The sequence below is a fragment of the Gavialis gangeticus genome, unplaced genomic scaffold, assembly GCF_001723915.1.
Source record: "Gavialis gangeticus isolate Ggan-Ray unplaced genomic scaffold, GavGan_comp1, whole genome shotgun sequence".
Lineage (NCBI taxonomy): Eukaryota > Metazoa > Chordata > Crocodylia > Gavialidae > Gavialis > Gavialis gangeticus.
The window spans coordinates 92904706-92931492 of record NW_017728992.1 but is presented as its reverse complement, the minus strand read 5'-3'; the positions used below and the strand labels follow the sequence as shown (position 1 = coordinate 92931492).

The window sequence follows — 26787 nt, the reverse complement described above, 5'->3', positions numbered from 1 at the left end:
ACATCGTGGCAAGAAATGTACTTAATGTTTTACATCAGTGGTTCTCAACCTTTTTAGGCACAAGGTACCCTCGTTAGACTCAAGGCACCCCTCCAAAAATGCCAGTTCTTTTTTTACTACAGAAAAATAACACAGCAATTTTTATGTTACAAGGAATTCAGAAAGACCACAGCAGGTCAGAATGGCTTTAATACTATGGATACCTCTTTGAAATCTCTACATTTATCTTGGAAATCATGTTTGTACACCTAATAGTGTTAACACTGTGTGGCACCTTGCAGCACCCCAAACTGTTTTAGACACAGGACCATCAAAACAGACCTCACCAATTAATATCAGTATATTTGCATATATGCTTTACTAATGCATTTAGGTGTAATAAATAATATATAAAGTTCTAAGATGAACTGAAGGCTACATCATATACAAGGTTTTAGGTCGTTTATTTGCATTTATCAGCTTCCCCAATCTTTATAATGATTTCTGATATTCTGTTATAAAACAGGGCTGGAAATCAGCAGCTTTTTCTATTCTCAAATCTAATAAACCTTCCTGTCTGCAAGCAACAGAACTTCAGTGTGGTTAGTTTTTTTCATCCCTATAATAAAGGTCATAATACAGTACCTATCTCCCAGAAGTTTGAAATGCTTAATTCATTAAGAGCTTTGATAGAGAGGTATAGAAAACAGTGCAGAACTGCAAATTCGTATATTAAAATAAGTGATGTTTTTGCTTTAGACCTTTATGTGCTGCTTCTGCAACACTTATGCATCAATAATTATCTGTCAAAATGGAGGGAGTATGGAATTTGTACTTATATATTATTAAACACTTTCATCACAAACTATTCTCTGAGAAACCTCAAAACTACGCACAGTGATGCATTCTGAAGGTTTCATGCTGGTAACACAATATTGTTAGATTGTCTTAGAAGGGAACAATGCTTTCTCAGGCTTGAAGTTAAAACATAGTGTGTGAGTTCGTGCCGAATTATATAAGGACTGAATTAAGCACAGGCTCAGACCTGGATGTTCAATTTAAAACTTTTATTGTTTCACAAAGTCATAAACTAAGGAGGTCTGTTGGTTCACGAGGTTCCCAAATCAGGCCCTTGCTTTCTAACCCGAACGCTAGGTGCGGCTGCCCGATTCAGTAGTCTCAGAACTGGTCAACAGCTCAGGTAAAAGGAGTCCCTTATCTTTTTTAAGACAAAAGATACAAAACTGTCCGCACTCTGCTCTGAGTGAGGCATCTAACATAACTTTTCTATTACTTATATATGATAACACATATACATATGCATTTCTAATTCTTACTTTATTGGTTACTAGTTATCCCATCTATATTACAATATCAGGTGACACGCTCTTTATTATAATTTTTACGCTTCTTATGTTAATTCTTAATGACCTAATTTACAATATTTTCCAGACTGCTTTAATGATAAGCGGTTATCTTTCGTCATTGCAGTTTGGCCATGCAGTTTCCGTAGTTCACTATAGAAGCTGCTTGCTTGCAATTTTTATCATACTGTCAGCATTCTTATTCAAGGGTCAGATAGTGATCACCAGAATGTCAATTGTTGACTTCTCAACCTCCTTGAAGCATTCTGGGAGTTTTAGTGCGTTGTTAATTATGCTAGGCCTTGCTTAGCACAAGCACTCTCTCACACATACATTCTGTATTATTACTGGTATGAAAACAATGTTCTCTGTAATACGTTGTTTCTCTCTTGGGCTTCTCTCCTGGAGAGGCTCAAAGAAATTATCCTTCTAAATACAGGAAAAAACTTCTTATAAGTTATTGGACAAAGCTGTTGCTGTTAACACTGCTTATAAGGCAAAAATCCTCCAGCAGAAAAAAAGAAGCATGAAATAATAATAGAATAGTCCAGAGAAGAGCCACGCACATGATCAGAGGTCAGGGAAAACAGACCTTACAATGACAGGCAGGGAAAAAGGAAGTAAGTGTTGCTCTTAAATCCTGAAAGAGATGAAAAGAAAACATGGGGGTAGGGTCTGGGAGAAGATAAAAAGGGAAGAAAATAGGTCAGTGCCATGGTAGACATCTAATATAGGCTACCAAATCTGGAGCTGTAGAAGGAAGCAATTTTTAAAACAGTTAAACAGTAGCATTTGTAGGACAGAACCTGGTGCTGAAGAGGTACTTTAACTAACTAAATCTCTGTTGATAACAATACAGTAGGACATAGTGGGCCAGGTGCTAGTCCAACTATTAGGCACATAATTCTACTTAAGTGTCTACCCAGTTTGAATCCCTTAAAAACTGTTTAATGCAGAAGATGAGTGGATACCTCTTCTCCCCCTTTCTTTTTTGTAACTTGTTCTTAATGATTAAGGTGATGATGCATTACAAAAATCAATGTATTCCTGGATTTTCAGACTTGAACAGAGTTGGACTAGAATCACACTTAGGCACCTAAACCCACTTAGACACCCAACAGGTGGAACAGGATCTTCCCAGTCTGTCTAGCAGGTTCTTGAAGTATGTGGGAAGATCATTTTTTTCAGAAAGTGGATGAGGGAATAGGAACAGTCTAATTCAAATGTACATGGAGGAGCTGATAAAGAATCTGGAAGTGGAAGAAACACAAGTGACATGGCAATAAATAAAGGCCCTACAGGTGCATTCATAGAAAGAAAAAAGACAAAGCAATGCAAGCAAATATCGAATGATACAAAGAAGGCTGACATATTCAGTCTTTTTTGCTTGAGTCTTCACAAAGAAGAATAGTTATAAATAAGTGCTTCTCACAAATAATATTGTAGGGGTACAAATCTAGGCAAGAGTATGGAAGAACAGTTTAAACACATGCATATTAATTAAAATAATTCAAGTTGGCAGGCCTTGATGAAATTTATCTTAGAATACTTGCTAACCTAGCCAAAGCAATCTCTAAACCATTAGGCTAGGGACACACATTCAAAGAGCCTGAATTGATTCAGTCTTTGCAGATTAGTCTAACCTGTAGAGAGTGAACCAGTTTGCAAGTGGATAGACCAGGGGTGGGCAAAATGCGACCTGGGGGCCAGATGTGAACTACCAGGCCATGCTATCCAGCCCGTGGGGCCCCTAAAAAAATTTAGAAAATTAATATTAATCTCCCTGAGCTGCCTGTCATGCGGCCCTCAATGGCTTGCTAAAACTCAGTAAGCAGCCCTCTGCCCAAAATAATTGCCCACTCCTAGGATAGCCATTCAGCACATGCCTGCAGTGGCTCAAGCCAAAAGCCCAGGAGCTCTAGAGCAGCCCTTCCTTCCACAGGGAAGCTGAGCTGAGATGGGGGACCATGGTCAGGTGCCGACAGGCCTACCCCAGCAGCTGCCTGACGGCCAGGATTCCTGGCACACAGGGCTGCCCAGCCCCAGAGGTAAACTCTTCCCCCTCCTCCCTCTCCCCCACTGCCTTGGGGCAGGGAGGGGTCCTGTTCTATGTATTCTTGAACCTGCCACAGAGCACTATTAGGTTAACTCAAAAGCGTAAGTCCTACATTTCTATGAAAGGAACACACATACACACCCAGAAGTGATCTTCTGCTACTTATGAATATTATACCTTGCAGGCACAAATGCCAGTCTCTTCTTCACAACTGCAGATTCCTTGACCCTCTTCACACTGGTCTGCTTTGGTCCCACTCAATTCACAGTCACAAGAAACACAATCTGGGTAATCCCTATAGCCTAAAGCACACCTGGAGCAGTCTTTTCCTCCGAATTCACTTTTACATTGGCATTGACCAGTCAATAAATCACACTGGAGACTGGCTGAACCAACCGCACTGCAATTGCAGGCCTGAAAAAGAAAAAATAAGCAGAGTTCATACATAGCAGACATTTAGAAACAACTTCTTAATAACAGAAACAGCAAGGTCAATTTACAGCTGCAACCACACACACAAAAAACAAACAAAAAAACCCCCCAAAAACAAAAACACAAAAAAAACCCCCAACATTTGTCAAAAGTTTCTATGCAACAGTGAAGCGTAGATTCCTAACAGGAGGAGGTGTTTTGTATTTTCTTTTTACAGAACAAACTGGTATTTCCTTAACACTATATGGTTGTGTTGAATTTTAACTGCATCTTAATGTATGTTAAATACAGTTGACAATTTGAATTCACTTCAACATTTACCTGCATTTAAAAAGATAAGAAAAACACTTTAAGGAATAATTAACTCTGCTGTAACATCTGCCAAGGTGAAACACACTAGTCATAAGTTGATTACAATCCATTCTGGCTGTTTTATGCTGCTGAGCACTGCAAAGGTGCCCAGTGCAAGGGGCAAATGAAGAATTCTGTTACCAGTGGGTACTCCTGGGGTGTTGCAAGGCCAAAATAGCCGGCTGTACCATACTTGCACTCCCACTTCTTCCAGAGGTCACGTAGAGGACCTACCAGAGATGATGAAAAGCAGGGAGGAGTGCATGGAGTGCACCATATCTTTTTCTTGCTTGGTGGCTGAGGATTGAGCCCTGAGTACACTGTTTGATGGCAAGGAGAAACTTTCAAATTAGTTTTCATAATGTAAGTAACCCCACACAAATTGCAATGTGGTGATATGGTAGAGAAAAAAAAGTATAGCTAAAGGTTTAGCTAAACTGAATGCATGGCCTTTCTATGAAAATGTAACATTTTACTATATCAGCATGAAAAGTCACTATGGCCTGGTACAGACATTACACTTTTATTGGCATAATTGCCTGGAGATCGATCTATACCCATAACCAAACAGAAGTTCGGCACACATCAACTAGTTTAAAAATGATGGAACCTGGCCTAAGATTTGTCCTCCACCCCAATCAAAGGGCGAACATGTGTTCTCTTTGCTACCAATCTAAAATATGCAGTTTACAGAGAACCATGTAACTTGGGTTGATTCTGCCTTGGGCTTTTTGAACATATATACCTAGCCTAGAACATGGCTGAGTTATGTAACTGGTGTGTGTGTGATTCTACTAGTCATGCACTGGCCCATTTGGCTTATGCTGTGGAGTGACACTTCCATATGGAAAACTGCAGGAGGATCTGTGCCTCTCATCTTCTCCTCCTGCTGGGTGCACACAGAGAGACACAGGCAATACCAGCACTAAAATGTTGAAATGTTTGCTGCAAATGTTACACTTAAAGCTTGGTTGTCAAACAACCAGGCAAAATTACAAATGAATGAGATTGAAGGTTTCATTCAGCAATTATTAGAACATAATCCTGATTTAAAGAGCTGTGAAATCAAAGCAACAGTACAGCTGTATGCTACAATACTGGCTATAAACTCTGCCCTGCACAACAGCAGCAGGTTTGACTCTCCATGCAGATCCCTAAAAGAGATACACCACCATGTTCAACTGGACTTTGATTAGTAAAATGCCAGACATGTTATGATTATACTAAATGCTGGCCCTGTGCCTTTTCTGGGAGGAATTTACCGGTTGAGTTTAATGGTCTAAAAATGAATAGGCTCCCAGTTGGTTACAGTTCTCTGGAATCTGTTCTAAGTTGGCACTGTACTACTTAATTATAACATTTTAGCTGACATTACTGGGGAGTTCAGAAGGGGGTTTTGCTAGAGTGATAACAGACTGAAATCCTCTGAGATCAGCCCTGCAAGCTATGACATTCAAGTTGAACATCACCATGGTGTTAAGGATGATTTTTTCCCCAAGCAGGGAGCAGAAATCAGCACACAAATTTTCTTAAAACATTTGAAAAAAAGGTGTATGATAGAATTAATGACATCCTAAGTTCCATAGGTCTTAAGAGCAAAATATTATAGCTACTCTACGGCACATAAATCAACTTTCTTACTGCCAATAATTATTGCAGAACAACCACATAATTTGTTAGAGTCAGAAAGAAACACTGTAAAGTGTTAATAGGACCATTACTGCTGCCCAGTGCATGTACTATAATTAGTCACCTATTTTTCAAAACTCCTGAGCACCCAAGCTAGTAACCACTCAAGTTTCAAGTCAGGCAACAAAGAATGAGCCAAACAAAACGAGAAGCCAATCCCAACCAATTTACTTATTGTAAATCCTTCAGGATAATGCTAATTATCATTTAAACAGCTGTAGCTTTTTATTAAGCATACAATACCTTGCAGCCAAGCTCAGAATCATGTCCCCAGTAGTTTTCCTTACAGAGTTCACATTTTGATCCTTCTGTGTGAGGGGGGCAGATACATTGGCCAGAATCTGCATCACAGTTGTTCTGAGTATGAGGGCAATTGCAAGCTGCAAGAGAAATTGGACCATAAAACTAGCTTTCCCATTGTTAGGCTCTCTAGGCATTTTTACACATGCTCTGAGATGATGCACTGAGTGCTTTAATTAGTGAGCAATGATAATTAAAAGTGACCATACTTCACATGCATCACTGTCCCCATGCATCCCTGTGCTGAAAAAATGTTGGTGGGGTGTTTTGAACTAAAGCTCATTGAACGTGTTTTATTTCAAAGCGCCCCGTCACCATTTTTTCACCGCGAGAACACACAGGAACACTGATACACATGACGCAGAAGGCTGCTGGAGCACATCAATTTCCATGCTCCAGCAGAATCAGTTAATTGAGTCTTCTCTGACACACTGGATTTCCAGCACATCAGAGCAGGCTCCCCACACATCTGTAGGAGCCCTCTGATTACAGGTGAGCATCAAAATGAGTTGACAGCCTTGCTTTCCTGAATTATAGGATACCAGCCACTCTTTCCAATAGAAGCTCCTTAACAGCCAGAATAACTGAGGAACAAATTGTGAAATTAATTTTGGTCTTCAATAGGTTTAACTATTCCTGTCAGGCACAATCTGTCATATGGTACAGCTTATCTCTTTGGCTTCATGAGATAGCTGGCTCTTCTCTCCACCCATTTAGGAGTCTATGCATCCCCAGCTGGATAGGAAGCAGTAGTCTCTGAGCTGTTTTGAATGGAGGGAATGCAACTGTCTTGTACCCTAAGCCCCTCCAGCCTCCCTTGGAGATGAAGACCCAGTAAAATGCTGCAAATTTGCATTCACCCTACATTCACCAACAAAAGGCAACTGGATAAATATATTTCCCTGAAAAAGGAGGGTATCTTTAAATACGGAAATATTGCATTTTGATTTTCAGATCAATTTCTAAACAAAATTTTCTGACCTCTCCTTGCAAACACAAAACATTTATTCTGAAGTTGACCTAAATGTAAAAGAAAGAAAATGGATAGAAGAGGGCTAAATGACCTACCTGTTCACCAAAAACACACAACACACTTATTTTGGGTGGAACACAATGCTTTAAGTTGACCTAAAAATATTTCCCATTTTTTGAAAAATGAACAGGACTGTCTTTTCTCCTGTATTTTTTAGATTCAGCAGCTTTCTTAGACATGTAGACTTTATTTCACATCATATTTATATTCTGCTTCATGCATACGTACAATATAGTCAAATCAATTTCATTGATGATTGAATGGATATGACAGCCTTTACATGGAAGCTTTTACTCCATTTTTTTTTACCTTTATAGGCCCAACTGCTCAGACGTAATGATGAAAAACACTCTACAAATGCCTCCAGAAACGTCTAAAAAATTGGTCAGATTCCTTTGGGATAGGACTTGATGGCCAGATTAAGGGCTGGAATTTGCAGTCACCCAAGAAAGCTAGATCCCTTTAACAGCCCTGGTTTTAATTCCTAAAATATGCACAAATGTATTTTTTCTCATCACACAATCTCATGCCATATTATACACCACTGTGTTTTGTAAAACGCAAAGGAAATGTTTTCAGTCAGATAAGAGACATGTAGGCATTCCTTTGGTTATGGTGTGTTGAAATAGATATTTTAATATAATATTCTATTTATTGAAATGGGATTTGTTCAGGTTTGGACTAACATAACATCATACTATAGCTCAAAACTGGATTATAACCAGATGTGTGAATTTGGAAATTTAATCCTATATATGTCTTGTGCTTTTGAGTTTGACATGAATTGCAAGGGGAAAAAGAGAAAAAGAAAAATACAGGCTCAAATCTACAGAGTTAATTTATTAGATTTTACATTGTGGCAGAGGGGAGAAAGGAAATAATTGCTTTCTATATTCATTGTTGGAATGGAGAGATTTTTGGCAAGATTACTGCTGAACATTTATACCGCAAAATTTTTATAATCTCCTGATATTTCCTGTCATCATTTTTTACAAAGAACCAGACCATAAAAAAATCAAGGAGTTTTAAGAAACATTTCCTAGCAGAAGTACTAGGGGAATGTTCTACTGGCAAGGTTTTGAGAATATTTCTTGAAACAAGTGATGTTACCGGAAGAGTAAGTAACATACGAAGTGTAACATAAAATCCTTTGTCAAAAGAAATTCCCAGAGTGGAACATAGATGAATGCTTACGTGTACAGCCACCATCCTGGAATGTATGAAAGCCCTGAGCACAGCGATCACACTTTTCCCCAGCCACTCCTAGTACACAGTGACACTGGCCCTCATCATTACAATCCTCAGAGACTGATCCAGATGGACTACAACTGCAAGGAAGACAGCCAAGGCCAGTATTAAAGCCATAAAAACCATTCTGTTGGACAGGAAGGAAACATGTTTCAATTAAATTTCATATCTCACTGAAAGTGAAAAATATTCTCTCATTTTCTTTTTATTACTTTGTATTATCTACTGCCATTTGGCCTGCATGAACATTTGCAGGTTTTGTTTGGCAGTAGCAGGAAGGTGAAGGAATCCCAAACATTATCCATTTGCTGTCTCTGGTATACCCCCATTCTCCAAGTTGTAAATTAAAATCCCCAGGAGTCTTTGAAAAGTGTAGTATAACGTTACTCACTACACACTTAACTCAGCAATTCTTTTTGTCTTCATGAAATGGTGATGTCACAGAATGGATAGAAACTGATACTGGAAAATATACATATTAGCTATAGGTAAACTCTTTTCTTACCAAGCATTTATCACATCTTTGTCCAGTTACATTTGGTTTGCAGTAACAGAAGCCAGTTTCATGTTGGCAAATGCTGGAAAGTGAACCGTTCAGATGGCATTCACAGACTTAAAAGTCATAAAAAGAGACAACAAGAGAAAAATCTGTTGAAATACATGGATATCAGACAATTTAACAGAACAGCAGCTCTTTATATTAGAAGCAAATGTAACAATTTAGCTCGCATATATTAATGCACTTACTTATCTGCAATAGGTACACTGGCTGGCCCAGAGAAAAAAGTTGTTGCACAAGCAGAGATGCACCAAGTTAATCAGAAAGGCCATCCTGAGGAACACAGGCTCAACACAAAAATCCCAAGTAAAATTCTTTGTTCATCGCATATTCTCCTCCTCCCCACCCAAGGATAGATTGAAAAGATCACATAATTCTATATTTGAAAGGGAAAATAGAATAGTCTAACAGTTTTTGTATTTTCCTACTTATTAAGAGTTAAATTCTACCCTCTGTTACCCTCTATTAATTCTTCTGAACTGGCAGGATAACAATGGATATATGTTTGTGCATCTGATAGCAGAATCCGGCCTTCTGATTTACAATATACGTAGCTGAGTTATGCTAATGCCAGTCTAGAGCTCTATGATGAAAAAAAGATATAGTTGACAAGTAAAGAATGCATGCAGTGACTGTTCTAATCACAGAGAATATACACTTTGCACATTTATATGCTGTAAAAATCCTTTGTGATGCTGTTTTTACTACAAAGCAAGGGGAATTAATCTCTGCTTAGTAATTTTAGCCATGCACACTAGTAGTCAGATCTAGTACTTTACTGTGATTTGCATATAGTGTTCAAGATAAAGGTTTAGCAATATTATTTTACACACTACTGTGTGCTTTGTTCCAGCATCATCCAAACCATGCATGCGTCATGGCCAGCATTTTGATGGTAGAGGAAGACCACCGCAAAAATCAGTCACTAATACTCTTGAATCTACTAGACTTTTACTGTTAAGCAACAAACATCTCATTTCCGTGAAAGGAGTGTGCTACTACATCCACAGTACATTCAGCCCCACAAGCAACAAACACTCCAGAACAGGAAAAGTTTAGTATGCATAACCTGAAAGTAAGCAGTAAGTAAGTAACAGGGATGCACAAAGCTTCAGTCCACGATTTGATTCGCATAAGATTTGGCCTGATTCGGAGGCCGAATCACGGAATCCGAATAGAATCAGAAGGCGATAAAAAACCTCTGAATTGATTCAGAAAAGATTTGGAACACACTCTTTCAGGGAAACAGAACCTGAGAAGAGGGAGGGGGAGTGGGGTGGGGTGGGGAAAGACTGACATCTCTAGCTGGCCAGTGACTGTGATCTTTCCCTGACTCCCCTTCCAATCACAGTGCTCTGGGGGAGGAACATAGAAACAGCACATAAGCCTCTCTCTTCAGGCTTTCTGTGCCTTTTGTGAGCTGTTTCTGCTGGACCAACAGCATCTGAAAGGTACTGGACTGGCTTGGCTTCCTACCTAGTCAGTCTCCTGCTACTTTCTGTTCTTAGAAAGGACTGCATGTAACTTACTAACTAGAATCCCTCTACTTATCTCAGTCCAATCCATTTCTTTCAACTTATATTTGTTATTGGGGGTTTTTTCCAACACTTTTTAAAAAGAAAGCTGTTTTCCCTGGCAGTGTGATCCATCACTGTGCAGGGGAGCACACACACACACTCACACACATACATGATAGAAGAAGTCAGATATTATTACAACACAGAAGAAGTCAGATATTCATAGAAGAAGAGGAGGAGATTATATATACTTATTAATATGTTTAGTTATAGTTAGTTACATACAGACTAAAGACAACACAGAAGAAGTCAGCTAGAGACTCAGATTAACATAACACAAAAGTCAGACACTCAGTCGAAGAGGAAGAAGAGGAGGAGGAAGAGGAGGAAGAGATATTATTTTAGGTACACACACAACAGTAAACACAACACAGAAAAAGTCAGACAGTCATACATCAGAGAAGAAGACGACATATATTCCTTGAGGCCAACAAGACCCTCAGCGCTGCCGCTGCCCTCCTTAGCCAGGTGATCCCTGGATCCCTGTAGTGAGGGAACTTGAGACCAGATGGAGAAGTTCCAGGGGATCAGTGTTCCTGGCTGGGGCAAGCTGCTGTCACCAGACATGCAGGCACTGGTGAGGTGGCTGAAGGAGGGCATCAGGAGACAGCTAGATCCCTTAAGGTCCAGTACGGTCCACATGCTGGCTGAAAGGGAGCATGTGTACTGGCAGCACCAAAACCCTCAATCACTGGACGCAGGTGCTGGTCAACAGTCAGGAAGGCAGAAGGGCAGAGGCAAGGAGATGTGGAAGCGGGGGATCCACTTCCCTATGACAGCATTCTCTGAACCAGCACCAGCCAATCTCCTCCACACCAGCTGCTGCCAATGTGGGCCAAGGGCATTGCTTCAATGTTGGAGTCCAGACGCACCAGACCCCAGCCTTGGGCAGGTAGCACTGAGGCTTTGGGGGCTACCTATCTTACCAAGAATGTGGAGCCACTGGACTGCGACCCCTTAACCTACTGGGCAAGCCACAGCCACATGTGGCAGGATCTGGCCACAGTTGCCCAGGAACACTTGTCCTGTCCACCAACCAGTGTTCCAAGTGGGAGGGTGTTCAACATTGTTGGGGATGTTATGACACCCCCATATGTTATGCTTGAATCCTGGTTTGGTGGAGCACCTGGTATTCCTGAAGGTGAACCCCTCGCTGCTAGGGTTCCCCAACCTCCTCCTGCAGACAGAGTGAGTGCCACCCTCCTCACTCTGTCCGCACCTATTTCAGTTTTATTTTTTTACACCAGTTAATGTCCCGCTCTCAGAGCCGGAGTGGGTACTCACTGCACCACCAGCCAACAGGCGAAGAACATGTCCCTGCTGAGCTTCCGTGCCCGGACAAACTTCAAGGTATGGGCTGGGGCTATGGGGATGGAGGAGGCCCCAGATCCTGGGCATGACCACTAAAACTGCACTCTGCCAGGGCTGGGGAGGCCTGGTGGGACTGCTGGTAGCATGGCAGCCCCAGGAAGTGCCAGGACCAAGGATCCCCCTGGTTAAAGGCAGGTAGGAGGCACCATAAACTCCAGCTACCACACGCACACACAGTCCTGGCTGGGAAAAGCCCAGACCTGTCATGTCTTTGACAGGCCTGAGATGTGTTGGTTGCAGTGGAGTTGTGAGGCTCCAAGTGAGCTCAGCTTAGCTGCCTGGGATGCCAGCTTTCAAGTTGAAAAACCATTTATCAGGCTGAGGAAGCACCTGCAGTTGGTGTGTGTATGTGCTGTTACTGGATGGAAGGATTAGTAAAGAAGCCAGAGGCTGGCATACAATGCAGGCATGAAAGCCAGTCAGTGAAAATGGAAATGGAGGCATCAGGGGGTGAGGGTCAGGCTGCGGTGGGAGATGGGGGGGATGTAGCAGCGCAGGTAAAAGTGGAGAGGGTGTGTAAATTCCCTTTCAGGATCAGGCCTGAGAAACTGGAGATAGAGTGTTTTTTTTGTGAGAAATGTGCCCCAACAGGTAGTTGGGTATATCTTTGATAGATTCTGGTGCACAGTCTGTGGAAATACTGGAGATTATTGGCAGGTTTATGTTTTGAGCTGTAAGAAGTTGGCTTCTAGTGATGAGGTTAGGTCAGCAAGGTTCAGTGCTTGTTTGAATTTACAAACCACTTTTCATAGCCAGGCCTATGAACTTCACTTCATCAGCCTCCTAGGTACAGAAACTCATGGACTCAATATAGACATTGGAATTCTGACTCACTACAACTTGCTGGACATCCGACTCCCCAGGTACCTCTCCACTTTTATCTGCACTGCTACATCTCTCTTCCTCCCCCACCCCAGCCTGTCCCTCACCCCCTAACACCTCCACTTCCATTTTCAGTGACTGGCTTTTTTGCCTGCATTGCATGTCAGTCTCTGGCTTCTCTACTATTCCTCCCATCCAGGAACAGCACGCAGACACACACCAACTGCAGGTGCTTCCTCAGCCTGACAAAGGGTTTTTCAACCTGAAAGCTTGCTAAGATATATTTCTCTAACTATTCAGTTGGTCTACTTAAAGATACCAGATTGACCCAAAGGATCTTGTCTGCCAGTGCCATGCCCTTAGACCAACACCCCTAGCACCTGTCCCCAGTCAGCTGACCAGAAGGACACAGGGCCCTGGGCACATCTAAGCCCCAGGGCTGGGGCTGGCAGGGAGAGTTCTCTGGCAGCTGCTGGAGAAGAAGCTTATGCAGGAAAGGAAAGAAAGGCTCTAGTCTGTGACAGTTTGGCTGCCTGAGATGCTAGTGCTACTGTGCTGCAGCATACTGCTTATTACCTGTTGTTATTTGAAGTGGTGGACCGGAATGAGGCTGTAGGGGAGGAGGAGACCTCACTGGAGTACACTACCATGTCGTATACAAGCCCCAGCATCAGTGACGGCACACCTTAACACACAGTGTCACCCACATCACGAGTTTTGCTCGTCAGCAGCCTGAGGTGTAGTCTCCCAGAACCCCCTACACCTGTCTCCTTGAAAGCTGGCAGGCTCCACAGGCTCAGCATAGGCTACCATCCCTGCAGTTTTCACCTCACTGTGCCGTAGCACACAGACGTGACACAAGTTTTGCTTGTCAGCAGCTTGAGATGCAGTTTCCCATAAACCCCTATACCTATCTCCTTGAAACTTCACAGGCCTCATGCTCTCAGAAGGAGCTACCATCCCTGCAATTATTATCCGAATCAGCCAAAAAATAACAAAGTTATAGGCATTTCAGTGATTCCCCATTATAGTCTAGGGCCAAACCTCTGAATCAATGCCAAATCTTTCAAAGCCAATTCAGCCGAATTGATTTGGGACAGTGATCTGAATCTGAATCACTGTTCTCCGAATCAGCCGAATCTGAATTGAATACTTCCCTATTCACACAGGCCTAAGTAAACCATGGTTTCAGCAAAACAGTATCAGATTTGAAATAAACAATACCCAGCATCCAGTCAGATGCACTCAATGTATTTTGGTGTGGCTCATTTGATCAGATTCTCCTGTGATGAAATTAATAATTATTATCAATACTTGAAAGCACAAGATTATTTTAATAGATCAGCCTGGATGTGCATATACTTAAATCGATTAATAATGTAACTTCACAGTTGTAGCCCTTTCCCTTCCTCACCCCAATCCCTCTCTCCATTTTATCTTACTTGTCAGCTTACATCTTAAACTAGATTTTAAACTGTAAAGCAGGGATTATATCTTTCAGTTTGTTCTGTGACACTCTTAGCACATTTCTGGGTGCTTTAAAATATAATAATAGTAATAATAATAATAACAATAGCTTACCACGACATCTTTTAGTGATCACTGCATCCCCATAGTACCCATCAGCACACTTCTCACAGTGATGGCCCATGGTGTTCCCCACACACTTCAAACATTCTCCTGTGACTGCATCACAATGGCCATCTTCTAGAGGATCTACATTCCCATTGCAGTCACAAGGAACACATGTCTGGCCAGGTACCAGCGGATTTCCATAATAACCATTAGCACACCTGCACAACAGGTTGAAAGGTATATCAAACCAAATGCATGAATATCATAATCACCCAGCCCAACAAAATATTGGTTTTGATTACCCAAATGCCCTCTATCAGACATGTCCTCATATACTTAAAGTAATCATCTCTAGATAAATGAGGGTAAGTGACAGATTTTTTTCCCAAAGCTGTACTACATACCTTTCACACTGTGATCCTGCATACCCTGGCCAACACTTGTCACAGATAACATCGCCTCCTTTTCCTAAGTGGCAGGTGGAACTGAAACTAGCAAAAAAATTTTGGAGAGCCATTATCAAGTCAAAAAGTTTTAAACCTTTACTCTAATGTAAATGTTCTCAAAGACCACTGTATCAATCTTGTAATCATATATTTTATTAAACCAAAGGTAAGCCTTATATGATTTAAACAATGTAACCTAGATAGCAAAGCTACGAAAGGTTATATAATGTTAATACCACATTAGCATTTTTTTTTTAAATCTTGCTTCCGGATGCTTTCTATTTTCAATTAAAGAGTTTTCAGAATTGTTATAGCTGCCTAAAATTGGCCTTTTCCTTTCTAACTCTCTTCTCTCTTTGCACAAGGCTCACCTTTTCTGAAAGCACTGTTTTTACCCTGTTCTCATTTCAGGTCTCTTAATCTGTTGGACTAATTAACATTACTCTGGTGTGAAAAGTTGAACCAGAACTTTCCTGCCAGATTCAAAGATAATCTTAAGTAAATGCTATTGCATCTTTTTGTAATTCCTTCAATGTATAAATAGTACCAGATTCAACTCAGTTAAATTATCTTAGCTTCAGCAATGAATTTGGCTTTTCCCTACTGCCTGATAAAAGGCAGTTTTATTTTCCCCCCTTTTCACGCATTTCTATTTCTCCGTTCGTCTATTACTCCATTCTTCTATTCCATCCTAAGTTTATTTCCCCTGCTTTCCACCTCCACTGCCTATCTGAGATGACTGAAGATACCAAATAAGATCTCAGACAAGTAGCTTACTTGTTTTTATTCGTTCTCAGAGGACAGGCACAGGGCTGACAGTCTCCAGGAGTTCCTCGGGATGGAGTGCCATAGAACCCAGGCAAGCACTGATCACAAAAAGGTCCTGTAGTGTTGTGTTGACAGGCCTTGAAAAGATACAAAAAACCTTTTCATATTAATTCTTGAGGAATGTTCAGCCCCTGAAGGATCTCAGCATGAATCTTCCTGCAATACACCATTAAGATTCAAGGAAAGGACATAAAAACAACAGACTTTTGAAAAATAATTTAAATTTATCCTGGGTAACAACAACAATATCTAACTATCTGATCTCCAACACTTTAGAATGCACTTTATCACATGTATTAAAGCACCATTATATACACAAGTAAGTGCATTCTCCTACTTGTACATATTTGCAGTAACAATCTATTACAAATTTCTTCCTCATTTAAAACCATTCTATTTCTGTAGTCTTCAAACCTCAGAAAGAAAATCTGAGTGTTGAAGTCCTGTCTTCCAAATGAAATGCAAAACTTCCATTGCTGTGAATCAGTGCACACATATATATCTGAAATCAGAATTCAACTGTTAACTGTGGCATAAATCAATCAATTTTTGCAACTGAAAGCAGATTGATTTAGCTCTTACTAGCCAACATAGAGTGAAATCCTTATCCAACCTCTGATTCTAGAGCTATTATTCCTCATTTTAAATAAAGGATTGTGATGAACTGCAACTACTGAGAACAATACTCCATTATTTAAAAGTCTGCACTAAAAAGTTCAAATGCTTTTGTGCTTATGGCTCTGAATAGACACACTATAAAACTGTCTCTCACTCTTCTGTAACTAAAATTCTCATAATTCCTAAAAAGATACTCAAATCACACATGTATATGATAACTTACAAAGCAAACCCCATAGATATCACATTCATTTGCATGGCCATTGCATTCACAAGGTTGGCAAATCCCTCCAAAGAGAATTCCATCTACGCGGTAGTACCCAGGAAGACAGGACTGAAAATAAAATAGCACCAATTGTATTAAGAGTCAAATGTTAGAAAATTATTAAGGAGCCCATTTCTAAAAACAAACAGCCTGACTCTAGTCTGGTATACTTTGGTAGTAATATTGCAACACCATTGGTCTAGTGGAAGTTACTTTCTGATTTATGCTGATGTAAAAGGGAGAAGAATCATCTTCAACACAAATTTTGATGAAGCCCTGCATCCATTAGAGGGAGGTAAAATGAGTCATGTGCTGACAGTACATGAGGAGCTTTCTTACTGAGATAATAAAAAACAGAAGTTCTGTCTGCTTTTCACAGTCATTAAAGGCTCAATAGCACTTTCAGAATAAAGTAGTGCTCTGCACTGGCATTATTTTGTCAAAACATCCCCCTTTGCTCTACCAATAATGACTTCTATTCCCTGTGCCTTATTATGTGATTCATCTCATACTTGCACCAATCTCCAAACCCAGTCACCAAATCTCGTCTCTAATCACACTGAAATCTCTCCACAAATTCTGCTGACATGGTCTGAATAACCTAAAATAAAAATAAAATGTTGCAAAACTGTAGGCTCAAGAAAAAATGCTATCAATTAAGTATGACAAATTAAAAACAGAATGAGGAAACTCATACAACTACTTCTGTTTCCATCACTCCTGTGTACCATCAGCCTTTAGTGCTATCAGATAAAATTCAGAATGAAGTTGTCATGACATTTTGTATACCTAGAAGCTCATATCTTCAGCTCTTATACATGCTGGCTCCCCATAATGTATTAAACTAACAGTATACGGCACTGTCATATTTCTATGATACTGTAAATTAAGAAGAGTTTGTAATAATTGAGTCATATAAAAATGTGCATGCTTTGGCCTACATCAAGCAATATACCAGGTTACCTCACAGGAAATCCCTGTGTAACCCTGAGGACATTCGCAGTGTTCCACATCTGCTGCTGAAGAAAGATCTATAACATTAGCACTTGCTGAATCCAAGGTGACAGAGTCGAGCCTGTGACCAAATACAAAAACACCTCAAGATTTGCTTCTTCAATGTTCATTTTAATCAGAAGAATTAACCAGAAACAATAAATCATTACCATTTCTGAGTGCTACTACATGATAGCATTTATGAGTCATAAATCTCTGATTTAGTAGTCTAAAATAGGTCACAAGTATAGTTATACATCTACTCGTGCTGGGACTAGGTATAGAAGCCACTTCATCATCGGTGTAAGCCTAGAATGACAACTAGCACAACTGTTGCAGAGATACAGTACTCTTAACTACAGATTTCCATTTCTGTCCCTTCTCTGTCAACTAAACAGGGATACACTAGTTAATTTTTTCCCAGGAAATAAGGACAATCCTCTCTGAGTGTCACTAACATCAGTCTATTCTACCCTGATTTTCTTTTTCCAATTTTGTCTGCAGTATAAAGCCTCTGCCACCATTGCTGTGCCAGCCTAGTTCTACCAGCAGAGCCCCAAAGTGCTTGCAGAGCAGATGATGGCAAACAGCATTCTTTTGCTGACGTACATATGCCACCTTCCCATATATTAGCTGAACTGGTAGAAGTCCTCTACTGTTGGCACAGCAGCATCCAAAGGAAGGTTTTGCCACCATAGCTGTTTCATTGAGGAATGTGATCTTTTCACTGCCCTAACCCATTTAGCCCATGCCAGGAGAACTTTGTAGTATCAACCACAAATTTGGGATGCAAAGTTAAGACAACTGTTTCAGCTGTATGGAAAAGCAAATCAAGTGATTATGTGTTCAGCCTAGGAGACCATGCCTTCAGCATGTGTGTATAGATAACTGTATATATGTACGTATGCATACATGTATATACACATATATATGCATATGCCTGTGCATATGCATATATCATTGATGTAGCGTCAGCCTTGCCAGTCCATTCCCATTAATGTGGACACGAGGAAGGCACAAATCTCTCCTAGAAAAAACAAAGAAACTTTGCAGTCATAGATAGGGTAGAATAACCCTATGCAATCAGTCTGGAGTCATGAATAGTCCAAATCTTAATTATTCAGTTCCATTCCCCCAAAAGCACAGAGACAAAAACAACTTGCTTGCTTTATGCACGGTGAACAAAACCCAAACACATCGATCCAACACACTAGCACAGCAAAAGGACAAGGAAAGTGAGCGAGTGCTTCCCCCTGCAGATGGTCTTTTAACATCTCTTTACATATAGTGCCAGCCAACCCCTTTATCTCATTGCAGGTTGTCTTAAAACATACCAAAATAAGCCCAGTGTTGGATGTTTAGAAATTTCTCCCCTCTAACAAAGTACTACCCCTCATCAATACCATCCTGGCAGGCCTACTCACAAATGTCCTTGGGACAAGGTTCCAGGCCATACTTTTTAAGGCAGAAAACAATGGTTCTGCTATCAGTCAGCCCAGAAACAGCCATGTATATTTTTCTACACATTCCACAAATGTTTACTTTTGGAATAAATCCAGTCATGAGGAAACTTCTCTCAATAAAAAGGATTTGGTTTCTTTTAATCTGTGGGGAAAAGAAATCGTTAACAACTTAAAGCCAAGGTTCAGAATGGCACTTCTTTGCTCAGCAGGTCACAGTACCACTGATACCTAATACATTTCAAGTTAATACAGGTCTGCATTCATCTGAATGATTTTTCATCACTTACCTGTATATGGCTCTTGTTGCAATGTTGTAGCTAGCCCTAATCAGAAGATGAGTTACATTTACTAAAACAGACATCAGCCTGTCCCGATCTATAGCCCTTTTTGTATTAAAATCTATGAAGTTATCAGGTACAAGACGCACTGCATTAGAGTACTCCTCATATGGCTGTAATGACAGGCCCTCTGCTCTGGTACTCAGAAATTGCCCATTGCCCTGAAATTAAAATAAGGAAAAATAGCTGGAAATATTAGCGCAAAGATTTTAGTTAACAGATTTATTACAAGTCCCCATACTAAGCAGGTCCACGTCACTACCTATGCACTCTAGAAAAGCAGATGGTTTGTAAGCTTTTGTGCTGTTTTCCTCACAAGTGAAGTCTTTGTAGAGACAGCTAACTGTGCAATTTGACATGTTCAGCATGGACCTCTTCATGCATACTATGCCAATTGCCTATAAGATGTTCCCAACTTATGGCCTTTGCAGCAGTCATGCTTGACTGATTTTAAAGCAGGCTGTTCTAGCTTGACCTCAGGTTTTACACATTCAAAAATGCACCTAAATCCACTCTCTTAACTGTCCGTGCGCCACACTTTTGAAGTGGGTTTTGCCATACCTCTATTGCCACGATTCTGGAACTGCCCATGTTTGTACCCTAGGGGCGCATCTACACATGACCCTATGACGCTCTTGTTACTGCACCATCATTTAGTACTTCTTCTAGTATGATGCGCGGTTATTTTTAGCTGTTACGTCACCATAAAGATGCGCTATAGCAAGGGAGGGAGTCGTTATGGCAACATAGCTGCGGCATCACGGTTTGTGCCTGCCAACGTTACATCACCATACGCATTGCTACATCTACGTAGCATCTCATGTAGACACTCTCTATGCTCCCAAATTCCTAAGCTTCAAATTTCCTCCTAGTCTTGGCTTCTAGGATCTTTGGGTGGCTAACCATGCAGACTGCTTTAAAGTTGGGCTTCATGGCTCTGGGTCAGGCTACAATGAGATCTGACCCAGAACCAGGCCTCTGTTTACAGAGGTATTTGAAAGTTGGGGAGTTTATTTTGACACTTTGAATTGAAATGAAATTATTATGGAAATTAAATTAAACCAAAGTAGTTCAAAACATCAACATTTTTCCCAAAGCAAGATTACCTTTCTCTGCCAAGCTCTATTGCTATGGGTGCATTATATTTAGATTAATGAGGTGTTTTGGGTGCTTAAAACTCATGCACAGGAGTTTTTTAAATTATTACTTACATCTAAATCAATAAACCATTAAGTCCATGCAAAACAAATCTCTTTAATAAATAAAAGGCACGATCTACTTTAGTTCCTCATGTAAGTTACACTCTGCTCATGCAGCAATCACTCTACTAGCACCCATCCATAAATTTTAGGTGAACATTTTTTATTTACTGTTCTCAAGGACTGGAAGGGTCCAGAAAAAAAGCAAGCTGTTACAAAGGATCAGGAACCTGAGCAAAACAAAAATCCTTAAAACAGTCATTTAATAATAAAGCTTCAAATTGTTAATATAACAATATTCTATGCCTTTTTTACCTAGAAATAAATACAGATGTTCCCCAGAATTTTTCAATAATGTCTGCCTGGAGAAAAAAAAGTTACCTGAATGATTATATCCACACTAGACACTATATCACTATCCACACTCTCCATTGGAATGTCATAAGACACAGTGTATTTCAAGTATCCACCAAATGCAGTTAGCTGAAATTATGAAACAAAATAGCAGCAGTCAGTATCAAAAAATAGGTCCTGAAGATTCCAGCTTACGTGCAGCAAACTAGGGAGAGTATATGGTACCTTGGCCGCATATTTAATACTTGCATACACAAGTACTAAACACAGTACTTGTCGCTACTGACTGCACAGTAACCCGAGTCAGCGTGTAGTAGAGTCACTGAATGGCTTTTAGGTGACACTGACTGCACAGTAGCTCATTACTACTGCACAGTATTATGTCACATCACGCTTTGTGCCACACGACACTACTGTGCAGTAGTAACAAGCTACTGCGCAGTCAGCGCCTCATGTAGACGCAACCTTTGATTACTACTTCTGCGGTCTTTACAGAACACAGGCTTGTTTTCATGGCCACATCAGCAAATGAATATGTAATGTGACATATGAACTAGCATATAAAGTAGTCTTGGATCTTTGCTGTATAGTTTATAAAAGCTAGATGGCATTTACGTTTTTTGCAGATGCACTGCACTGTCCTTTCCAAAATCCACAGTATGAATTCCAAACAGTACCAGTGTATTCTACTTTTAAGCAAACAGACATAATGTATTGAAGTTATTTAGTCTTTAAAAAACATTCTCTCTCACTCTATGGATGTTTATGCATGATGTTGCTGTCATTATTTCAGTCTAGATTAATAGTAAACTCACCCAAGTGAATGGAGTCAAACCAGCATTATATTGTAAGAAATCAGTATTTAACTAACCAATACATTACAAAAAATTTCTCTCTCAGGTTCAGCCTCTGCTACATGTTACATATGTTACGCAATAAACTGGCTAATCGTGCAATAGATTTAGACTAGACACGTGCAAAATAAGACTGTCCCTGAGTGGAAAGTAATTATCTGGTTAATTAACTGGTTAATTGCACAATACATTTAGAGCAGATGCGTGCAAAGTAATTATCACATGATAAAAATGACTGTTCAGCTATAAAGAGAACCAACCAGCTATAAAGTTAGTGCTCGAAAATGTATAACAACTTTATATCTGATTTCTATCCAGCTTTAATTTGAATGTGTAGTAGGGTCCTCAAAGTTCCTTTGGGGGACTTTATGCACTGACACTGCTTGGTGTATCCACCTACTCAGTCACTTAATATGAAATGAATATGGTGGAGGCACAACACATTATGTTTAATATGGGTAACTGGTGCATTTACTGTAATGTTATAACCTAAACCCCCATATAAGCAACACAAATCTAGCCGTATTACTTAAAAGGACCATGCAGGCTTGCTTTGCTTTCTTTTATATTATTTTGCAATTAATTATAGAAATTCGGACTTCCTGGGGCTTTTCAACTTAATTGCATAAAGAATACATCTGGACTAAATATGATTCAGCTAAAGCTGAACAGGACTTCCCCTTCAGTTCTAGTTTGTGGTTGCTCTGAACCATGTCTGGTCCAGGAATACAAAATAAGGGATTGTCCCCTATACGCACTCAATCCCCCGACCCTCTCTCGATGCTCCAAAACTGAGGAAGGATTCAGTTGTTTCAAATCCAGATGGGGAAAGAATCAGACTGGGTGCAGTGGAGGAAGTAATGGGAACAAAGAACTGAGGTGGCAGATGAGTGGGAAAGCACCAGCGTTAGACTCTGCCAAGAGAAAGTAGAGTAAGGGAACTGGGACTGGGAATTGCATCAGCAGGCAGAGTAAGACTGACTTGGACCAGCATTCTGGGTGTGGGTGTAGGTAGCACAGGACTCTGTGGGCTATTTGGAAAAAGAGAATCGTACTGGAAATCAAAAAAGGGAAAGCTAAGGCCGAGACAGGAGCTAGTAGATTGGAAGAGACTGAGATGAGAACAGCAGCCTGTGGTTAACGACTGTGCACCTGGGATTGAATTAAGGTTCTATCATTTCTGAACTCTTCAATTCTTGACTTCAATGCTTTATCAATGGTCTTCTAACATATTTTGGTGCATAATTTATTATTGGAGTAGTGTGACAAAATATGATTTTTGATTGAATTATCAATATATCTATACAAGGTATCCATAAAGCAATTGCTGATTGCATGAAATATTCAAGTTAATTAAGAATACATAACAATTGTGAAATGATGTTTCATACCATATATAAAGAATTCAAGAAAACTGTATTAAAGACATTTAGATAAATTCACAGTGTATTTGTTGTTCACTCAAAGTAAAATCATTCTACTCAGAAGGTATTGTGTTAAAATGTAACAGAGGATTTTTACACCAATACACTATGGAAAAATTACAGAGGTTATATAATAAAAATATAGAAGCAGTTCTTTTTATTTGAAAACTTACTTTATTTCCTAGATATGGCTCAGGTGCTGACCAGTAGTAAGCAGGCTTCAGTATTTTCATAGCCACCGTATTGTTGATACTTATTTGATGTGATCTATCAAGCTGGCCTTGCTGAGGCTGTACAGTGTTTGGATTATACAGATCAGTCACCAACCACCTATCCATATCTAACACCTTAGGAAAAAAAAGAAAACCTAATTAATGAAATCAAATTTATATTGTTGGGAAAGTCATCATTATAGGTAAAATTTCACTACTACAGGAAAGACTAAACATAAGAAGGACCTGAGTCTGCTCTTAGCTACAAAAAGTTTCAAACTAATGTTAATACACTAACTTCACTGGAGGTGAGCAAAATTATAGCAGTGTAACTGGAAGCAATATAAAGTCCACTGTATTTAATAATATAAAATGAATTAAGATAGAATACCACATTTACCTGAATACAAGACAAGGTTTTTCTCCCTTGATCAGCATCAGAAGAAGCTCCTCATCTTACATTTGCATATATGGAAACTTCATGAAATACACTATCTTTGAACTGCTGCTAAAAGCAGCATATGCTCAGTAATGGAAACTATGAACTTGATTAAACACAGCCTAAACTGAGCATGACTACAAAACACATAGCACATACTGATCAAACATGCTTTTGGGAACAAGTTCAAGACAAAACTCCAGTAATTAGATTCTATACCTGGAGAATTATATCAAATTTATAATTTTTCCATATATAAAATCTAATTATTGAGGGATCATCTCATAACCATGGTCATCTTAGTCAAGTAAATATGATACTTTCCCCTTCTAAGGTGTCTTGTCTTCATGGATCACATACCACTTCACAAACAATACTGCTCAGCAACACCCAGGTGTAGGAACTACTACTACCCCCATTTTGTATATGGGTAACAAACAGAGAGATGAAGTTACTTGCCAAAGAATACAAAAGAGGAGACAAGGATAAAACCTAATCATCTTGACTGGAAGAGTCACACAAGCACATTAAAACTGATGGCCATGGAAAGACAGAGAGGAGCTGGAGGAAGGATGACTTAAAGCTAATGTTACACACTTCCTTGTAGTTTCTGGTTTTTATTTTTAACATGCAAAATACTCATGCCTTGATTGTAACTAACTGTTAAAAAGGCACAAGGTGAGGAAATCTGTTCAAGAAGCTCCTCCTCTGCCTATACACCTCTTCAGGGTCTAGTGGCATTTATAACCTTTATTACCTAAGCACAAAGACTACTTCAGCTAAGATCATCAGTCACGCTAGTCTTCACCAAGCAAATCCACTTTTCAATGAACACTGAACAATTTTAATGAGTGTGGCAAGAACTACAGTTTCCAGTGCTTCCAGTAAGTTATGACCAAATAGGGATACCTGCAGCCAGCATCCAAGTTGTGAGGTTACCAAGACAATCCAGTTAGGATGAAATCAAATACCAGGATTTTGCATGAGCTTGGTAGCATGTCAAAATGGAAGATGCACTGAATTTATACAACTGCCTGAGGGAATCTATATCCATGAACTAATGGCCTGTAATAGTAAAATACCTGACTGATGGGCCATGCAAGGCTGTCACAGACATCAGAAACCCCAAAGCAAAAACACTCTGTGCAGCCCTGAGGATTTCTTTCTTGCAAATTGTAGAATCCTGCTTTGCAATGGTCACAGTTTTCACCTTCTACATTCTCCTGCAAACAGAATATAACATTTGTTTTATAGCAGCACTATTATGATGGTAAATACTATGGATTAGATGGGATTGAGATATAATAGCATTAAGAAGGATATAAAAGAAAGCAGACTTCAGCACACTATGCGATGCTGAATGAGACTTAGTGAGCTCAAAACTGGTTGGAAAAATACCAATGAAACAGTCATTCATCATTTTTTCCCAATTCATCAAAATATAAACATTCCATAGAAAAGATGAATACTGACAAAAATGTAATGGAATACAGCTGCTGCCCAACCTCCATTCTGGACAACACTGAGACTTGAGTGGCGATGGCTTAGATTCATAACTGTTCAGACTAAAGCACTTTGTGCAGAAATGAAAGCCTAAGTATAGGTGCCCAAGTATTTGCCTTTGTAGTGATCACCGCATACAGTAAACACAGGCATACACAAATGAGAAGGACTAACCAAAAATTTTAATTGCAGAATAGTAGGTAAGCTTGGCAGACCCTTTGTCTCTTTCCATAACTAACAGCTATTACCTAGGTGAGGGACCATCTCCCAATACCCAACTCTTCTAACCTACAGAATATCACAGAATCATAGAAAATTAGGGTTGGAAGGGACCTCAGGAGGTCATCTAATACAACCCCCTGCTCAAAGCAGGACCATCCCCAACTAGATCATCTCAGCCACAGCTTTGTCTAGCTGGATCTTAAAACCTCCAAAGATGGAGATTCTACATCCTCTGAGTAACCTGTTCCAGTGCTTTACTACCCTCCTAGTGATAATTTTTTCCTAATATCTAACCTAAACTTCCCCTGCTACCACTTGAGATGATTGCTTTTTGTTCTATCATCTGCCACCACTGAGAATAATCTAGCACCATCCTCTCTGGAACCACGCTGCAGGTAGTTGAAGGGTGCTATTAAACCCCCCCTCAGTCTTCTTTTCTGCAGACTAAAAAAGTCGTTCCCTAAGCCTCTTCTTATATGTAATGTGCCCCACCACCCTAACCATTTTTGTTGCCCTCCACTGGACTCTCTCCAATTTGTTCACATCATTCCTGTAGTGGGGAGCCCAAAACTGGGTAGAATACTCCAGATGTGGCCTCACCTGTGCTGAATAGAAGGGAATAATCACTTCCCCGGAGCTGCTGGCAACACTCCTACTAATGCACCCCAGCAAGCCATTAGAATTCTTTGCAACAAGCACATACTGTTGGCTCATATTCAGCTTATTGTCCACTGTAACCCCCAGATCCTTTTCCGCAGAGCTGCTACTTAGTCAGTCAGTCACCAGCCTGTACTGGTGTATAGGATTGTTCTAAGTGCAGGACTTTGCACTTCTGCTTACTGAACCTCATGAGATTTCTTTTGGTCCAGTCCTCCAATTTGTTAAGGTCTCTCTGAATCCTAGCCCTACCCTCCAGTATAACTACTATTCCCCCAGCTTAGTGCCATCTGCAAACTTGCTCAAGGTGAAATTCATACCATTTTCCAGGGCATTGATGAAGATACTGAACAAAAACAGCCCTAGGACTGACTGTCAGCTAGACATTGAGCTACTGACTACTACCCTTTGAACCTGACGATCCAGCCAGGTTGGATCCACCTGGGGGTTACAGTGGACAGCCAGTTTCATGTCTCAAAATTACAACTTCTACCTTCCTGCTGTTTGAAGTACTGTCAACCTCACATGCCAGGAAAGGCATGAGTGACACCCTCCAAAATAATTATATATATATTTGGATCTTTGAAAACTCCTGGCGCTCTGGTATAGTGCCCAA

General features: G+C 40.1%; 1 protein-coding gene across 2 annotated transcripts in view; it reads right to left on the bottom strand.

The window, feature by feature from the left end:
- The window catches only part of LAMA1 (laminin subunit alpha 1), a 204599-nt gene that overhangs the window by 77953 nt on the left and 99859 nt on the right, over positions 1-26787 (bottom strand). For both annotated transcript variants that reach the window (XM_019525624.1, XM_019525630.1), the window contains exons 11-23: positions 24872-25012; positions 23312-23485; positions 20888-20989; positions 19257-19468; positions 17477-17588; positions 16472-16582; positions 15580-15707; positions 14761-14847; positions 14363-14574; positions 8958-9064; positions 8399-8579; positions 6115-6251; positions 3577-3813 (exon numbers count right to left, since the gene is read on the bottom strand). In XM_019525624.1, the coding sequence (XP_019381169.1) occupies positions 3577-3813; positions 6115-6251; positions 8399-8579; positions 8958-9064; positions 14363-14574; positions 14761-14847; positions 15580-15707; positions 16472-16582; positions 17477-17588; positions 19257-19468; positions 20888-20989; positions 23312-23485; positions 24872-25012 (1941 nt within the window). The remainder of the gene's footprint in view (positions 1-3576; positions 3814-6114; positions 6252-8398; positions 8580-8957; positions 9065-14362; positions 14575-14760; positions 14848-15579; positions 15708-16471; positions 16583-17476; positions 17589-19256; positions 19469-20887; positions 20990-23311; positions 23486-24871; positions 25013-26787) is intronic.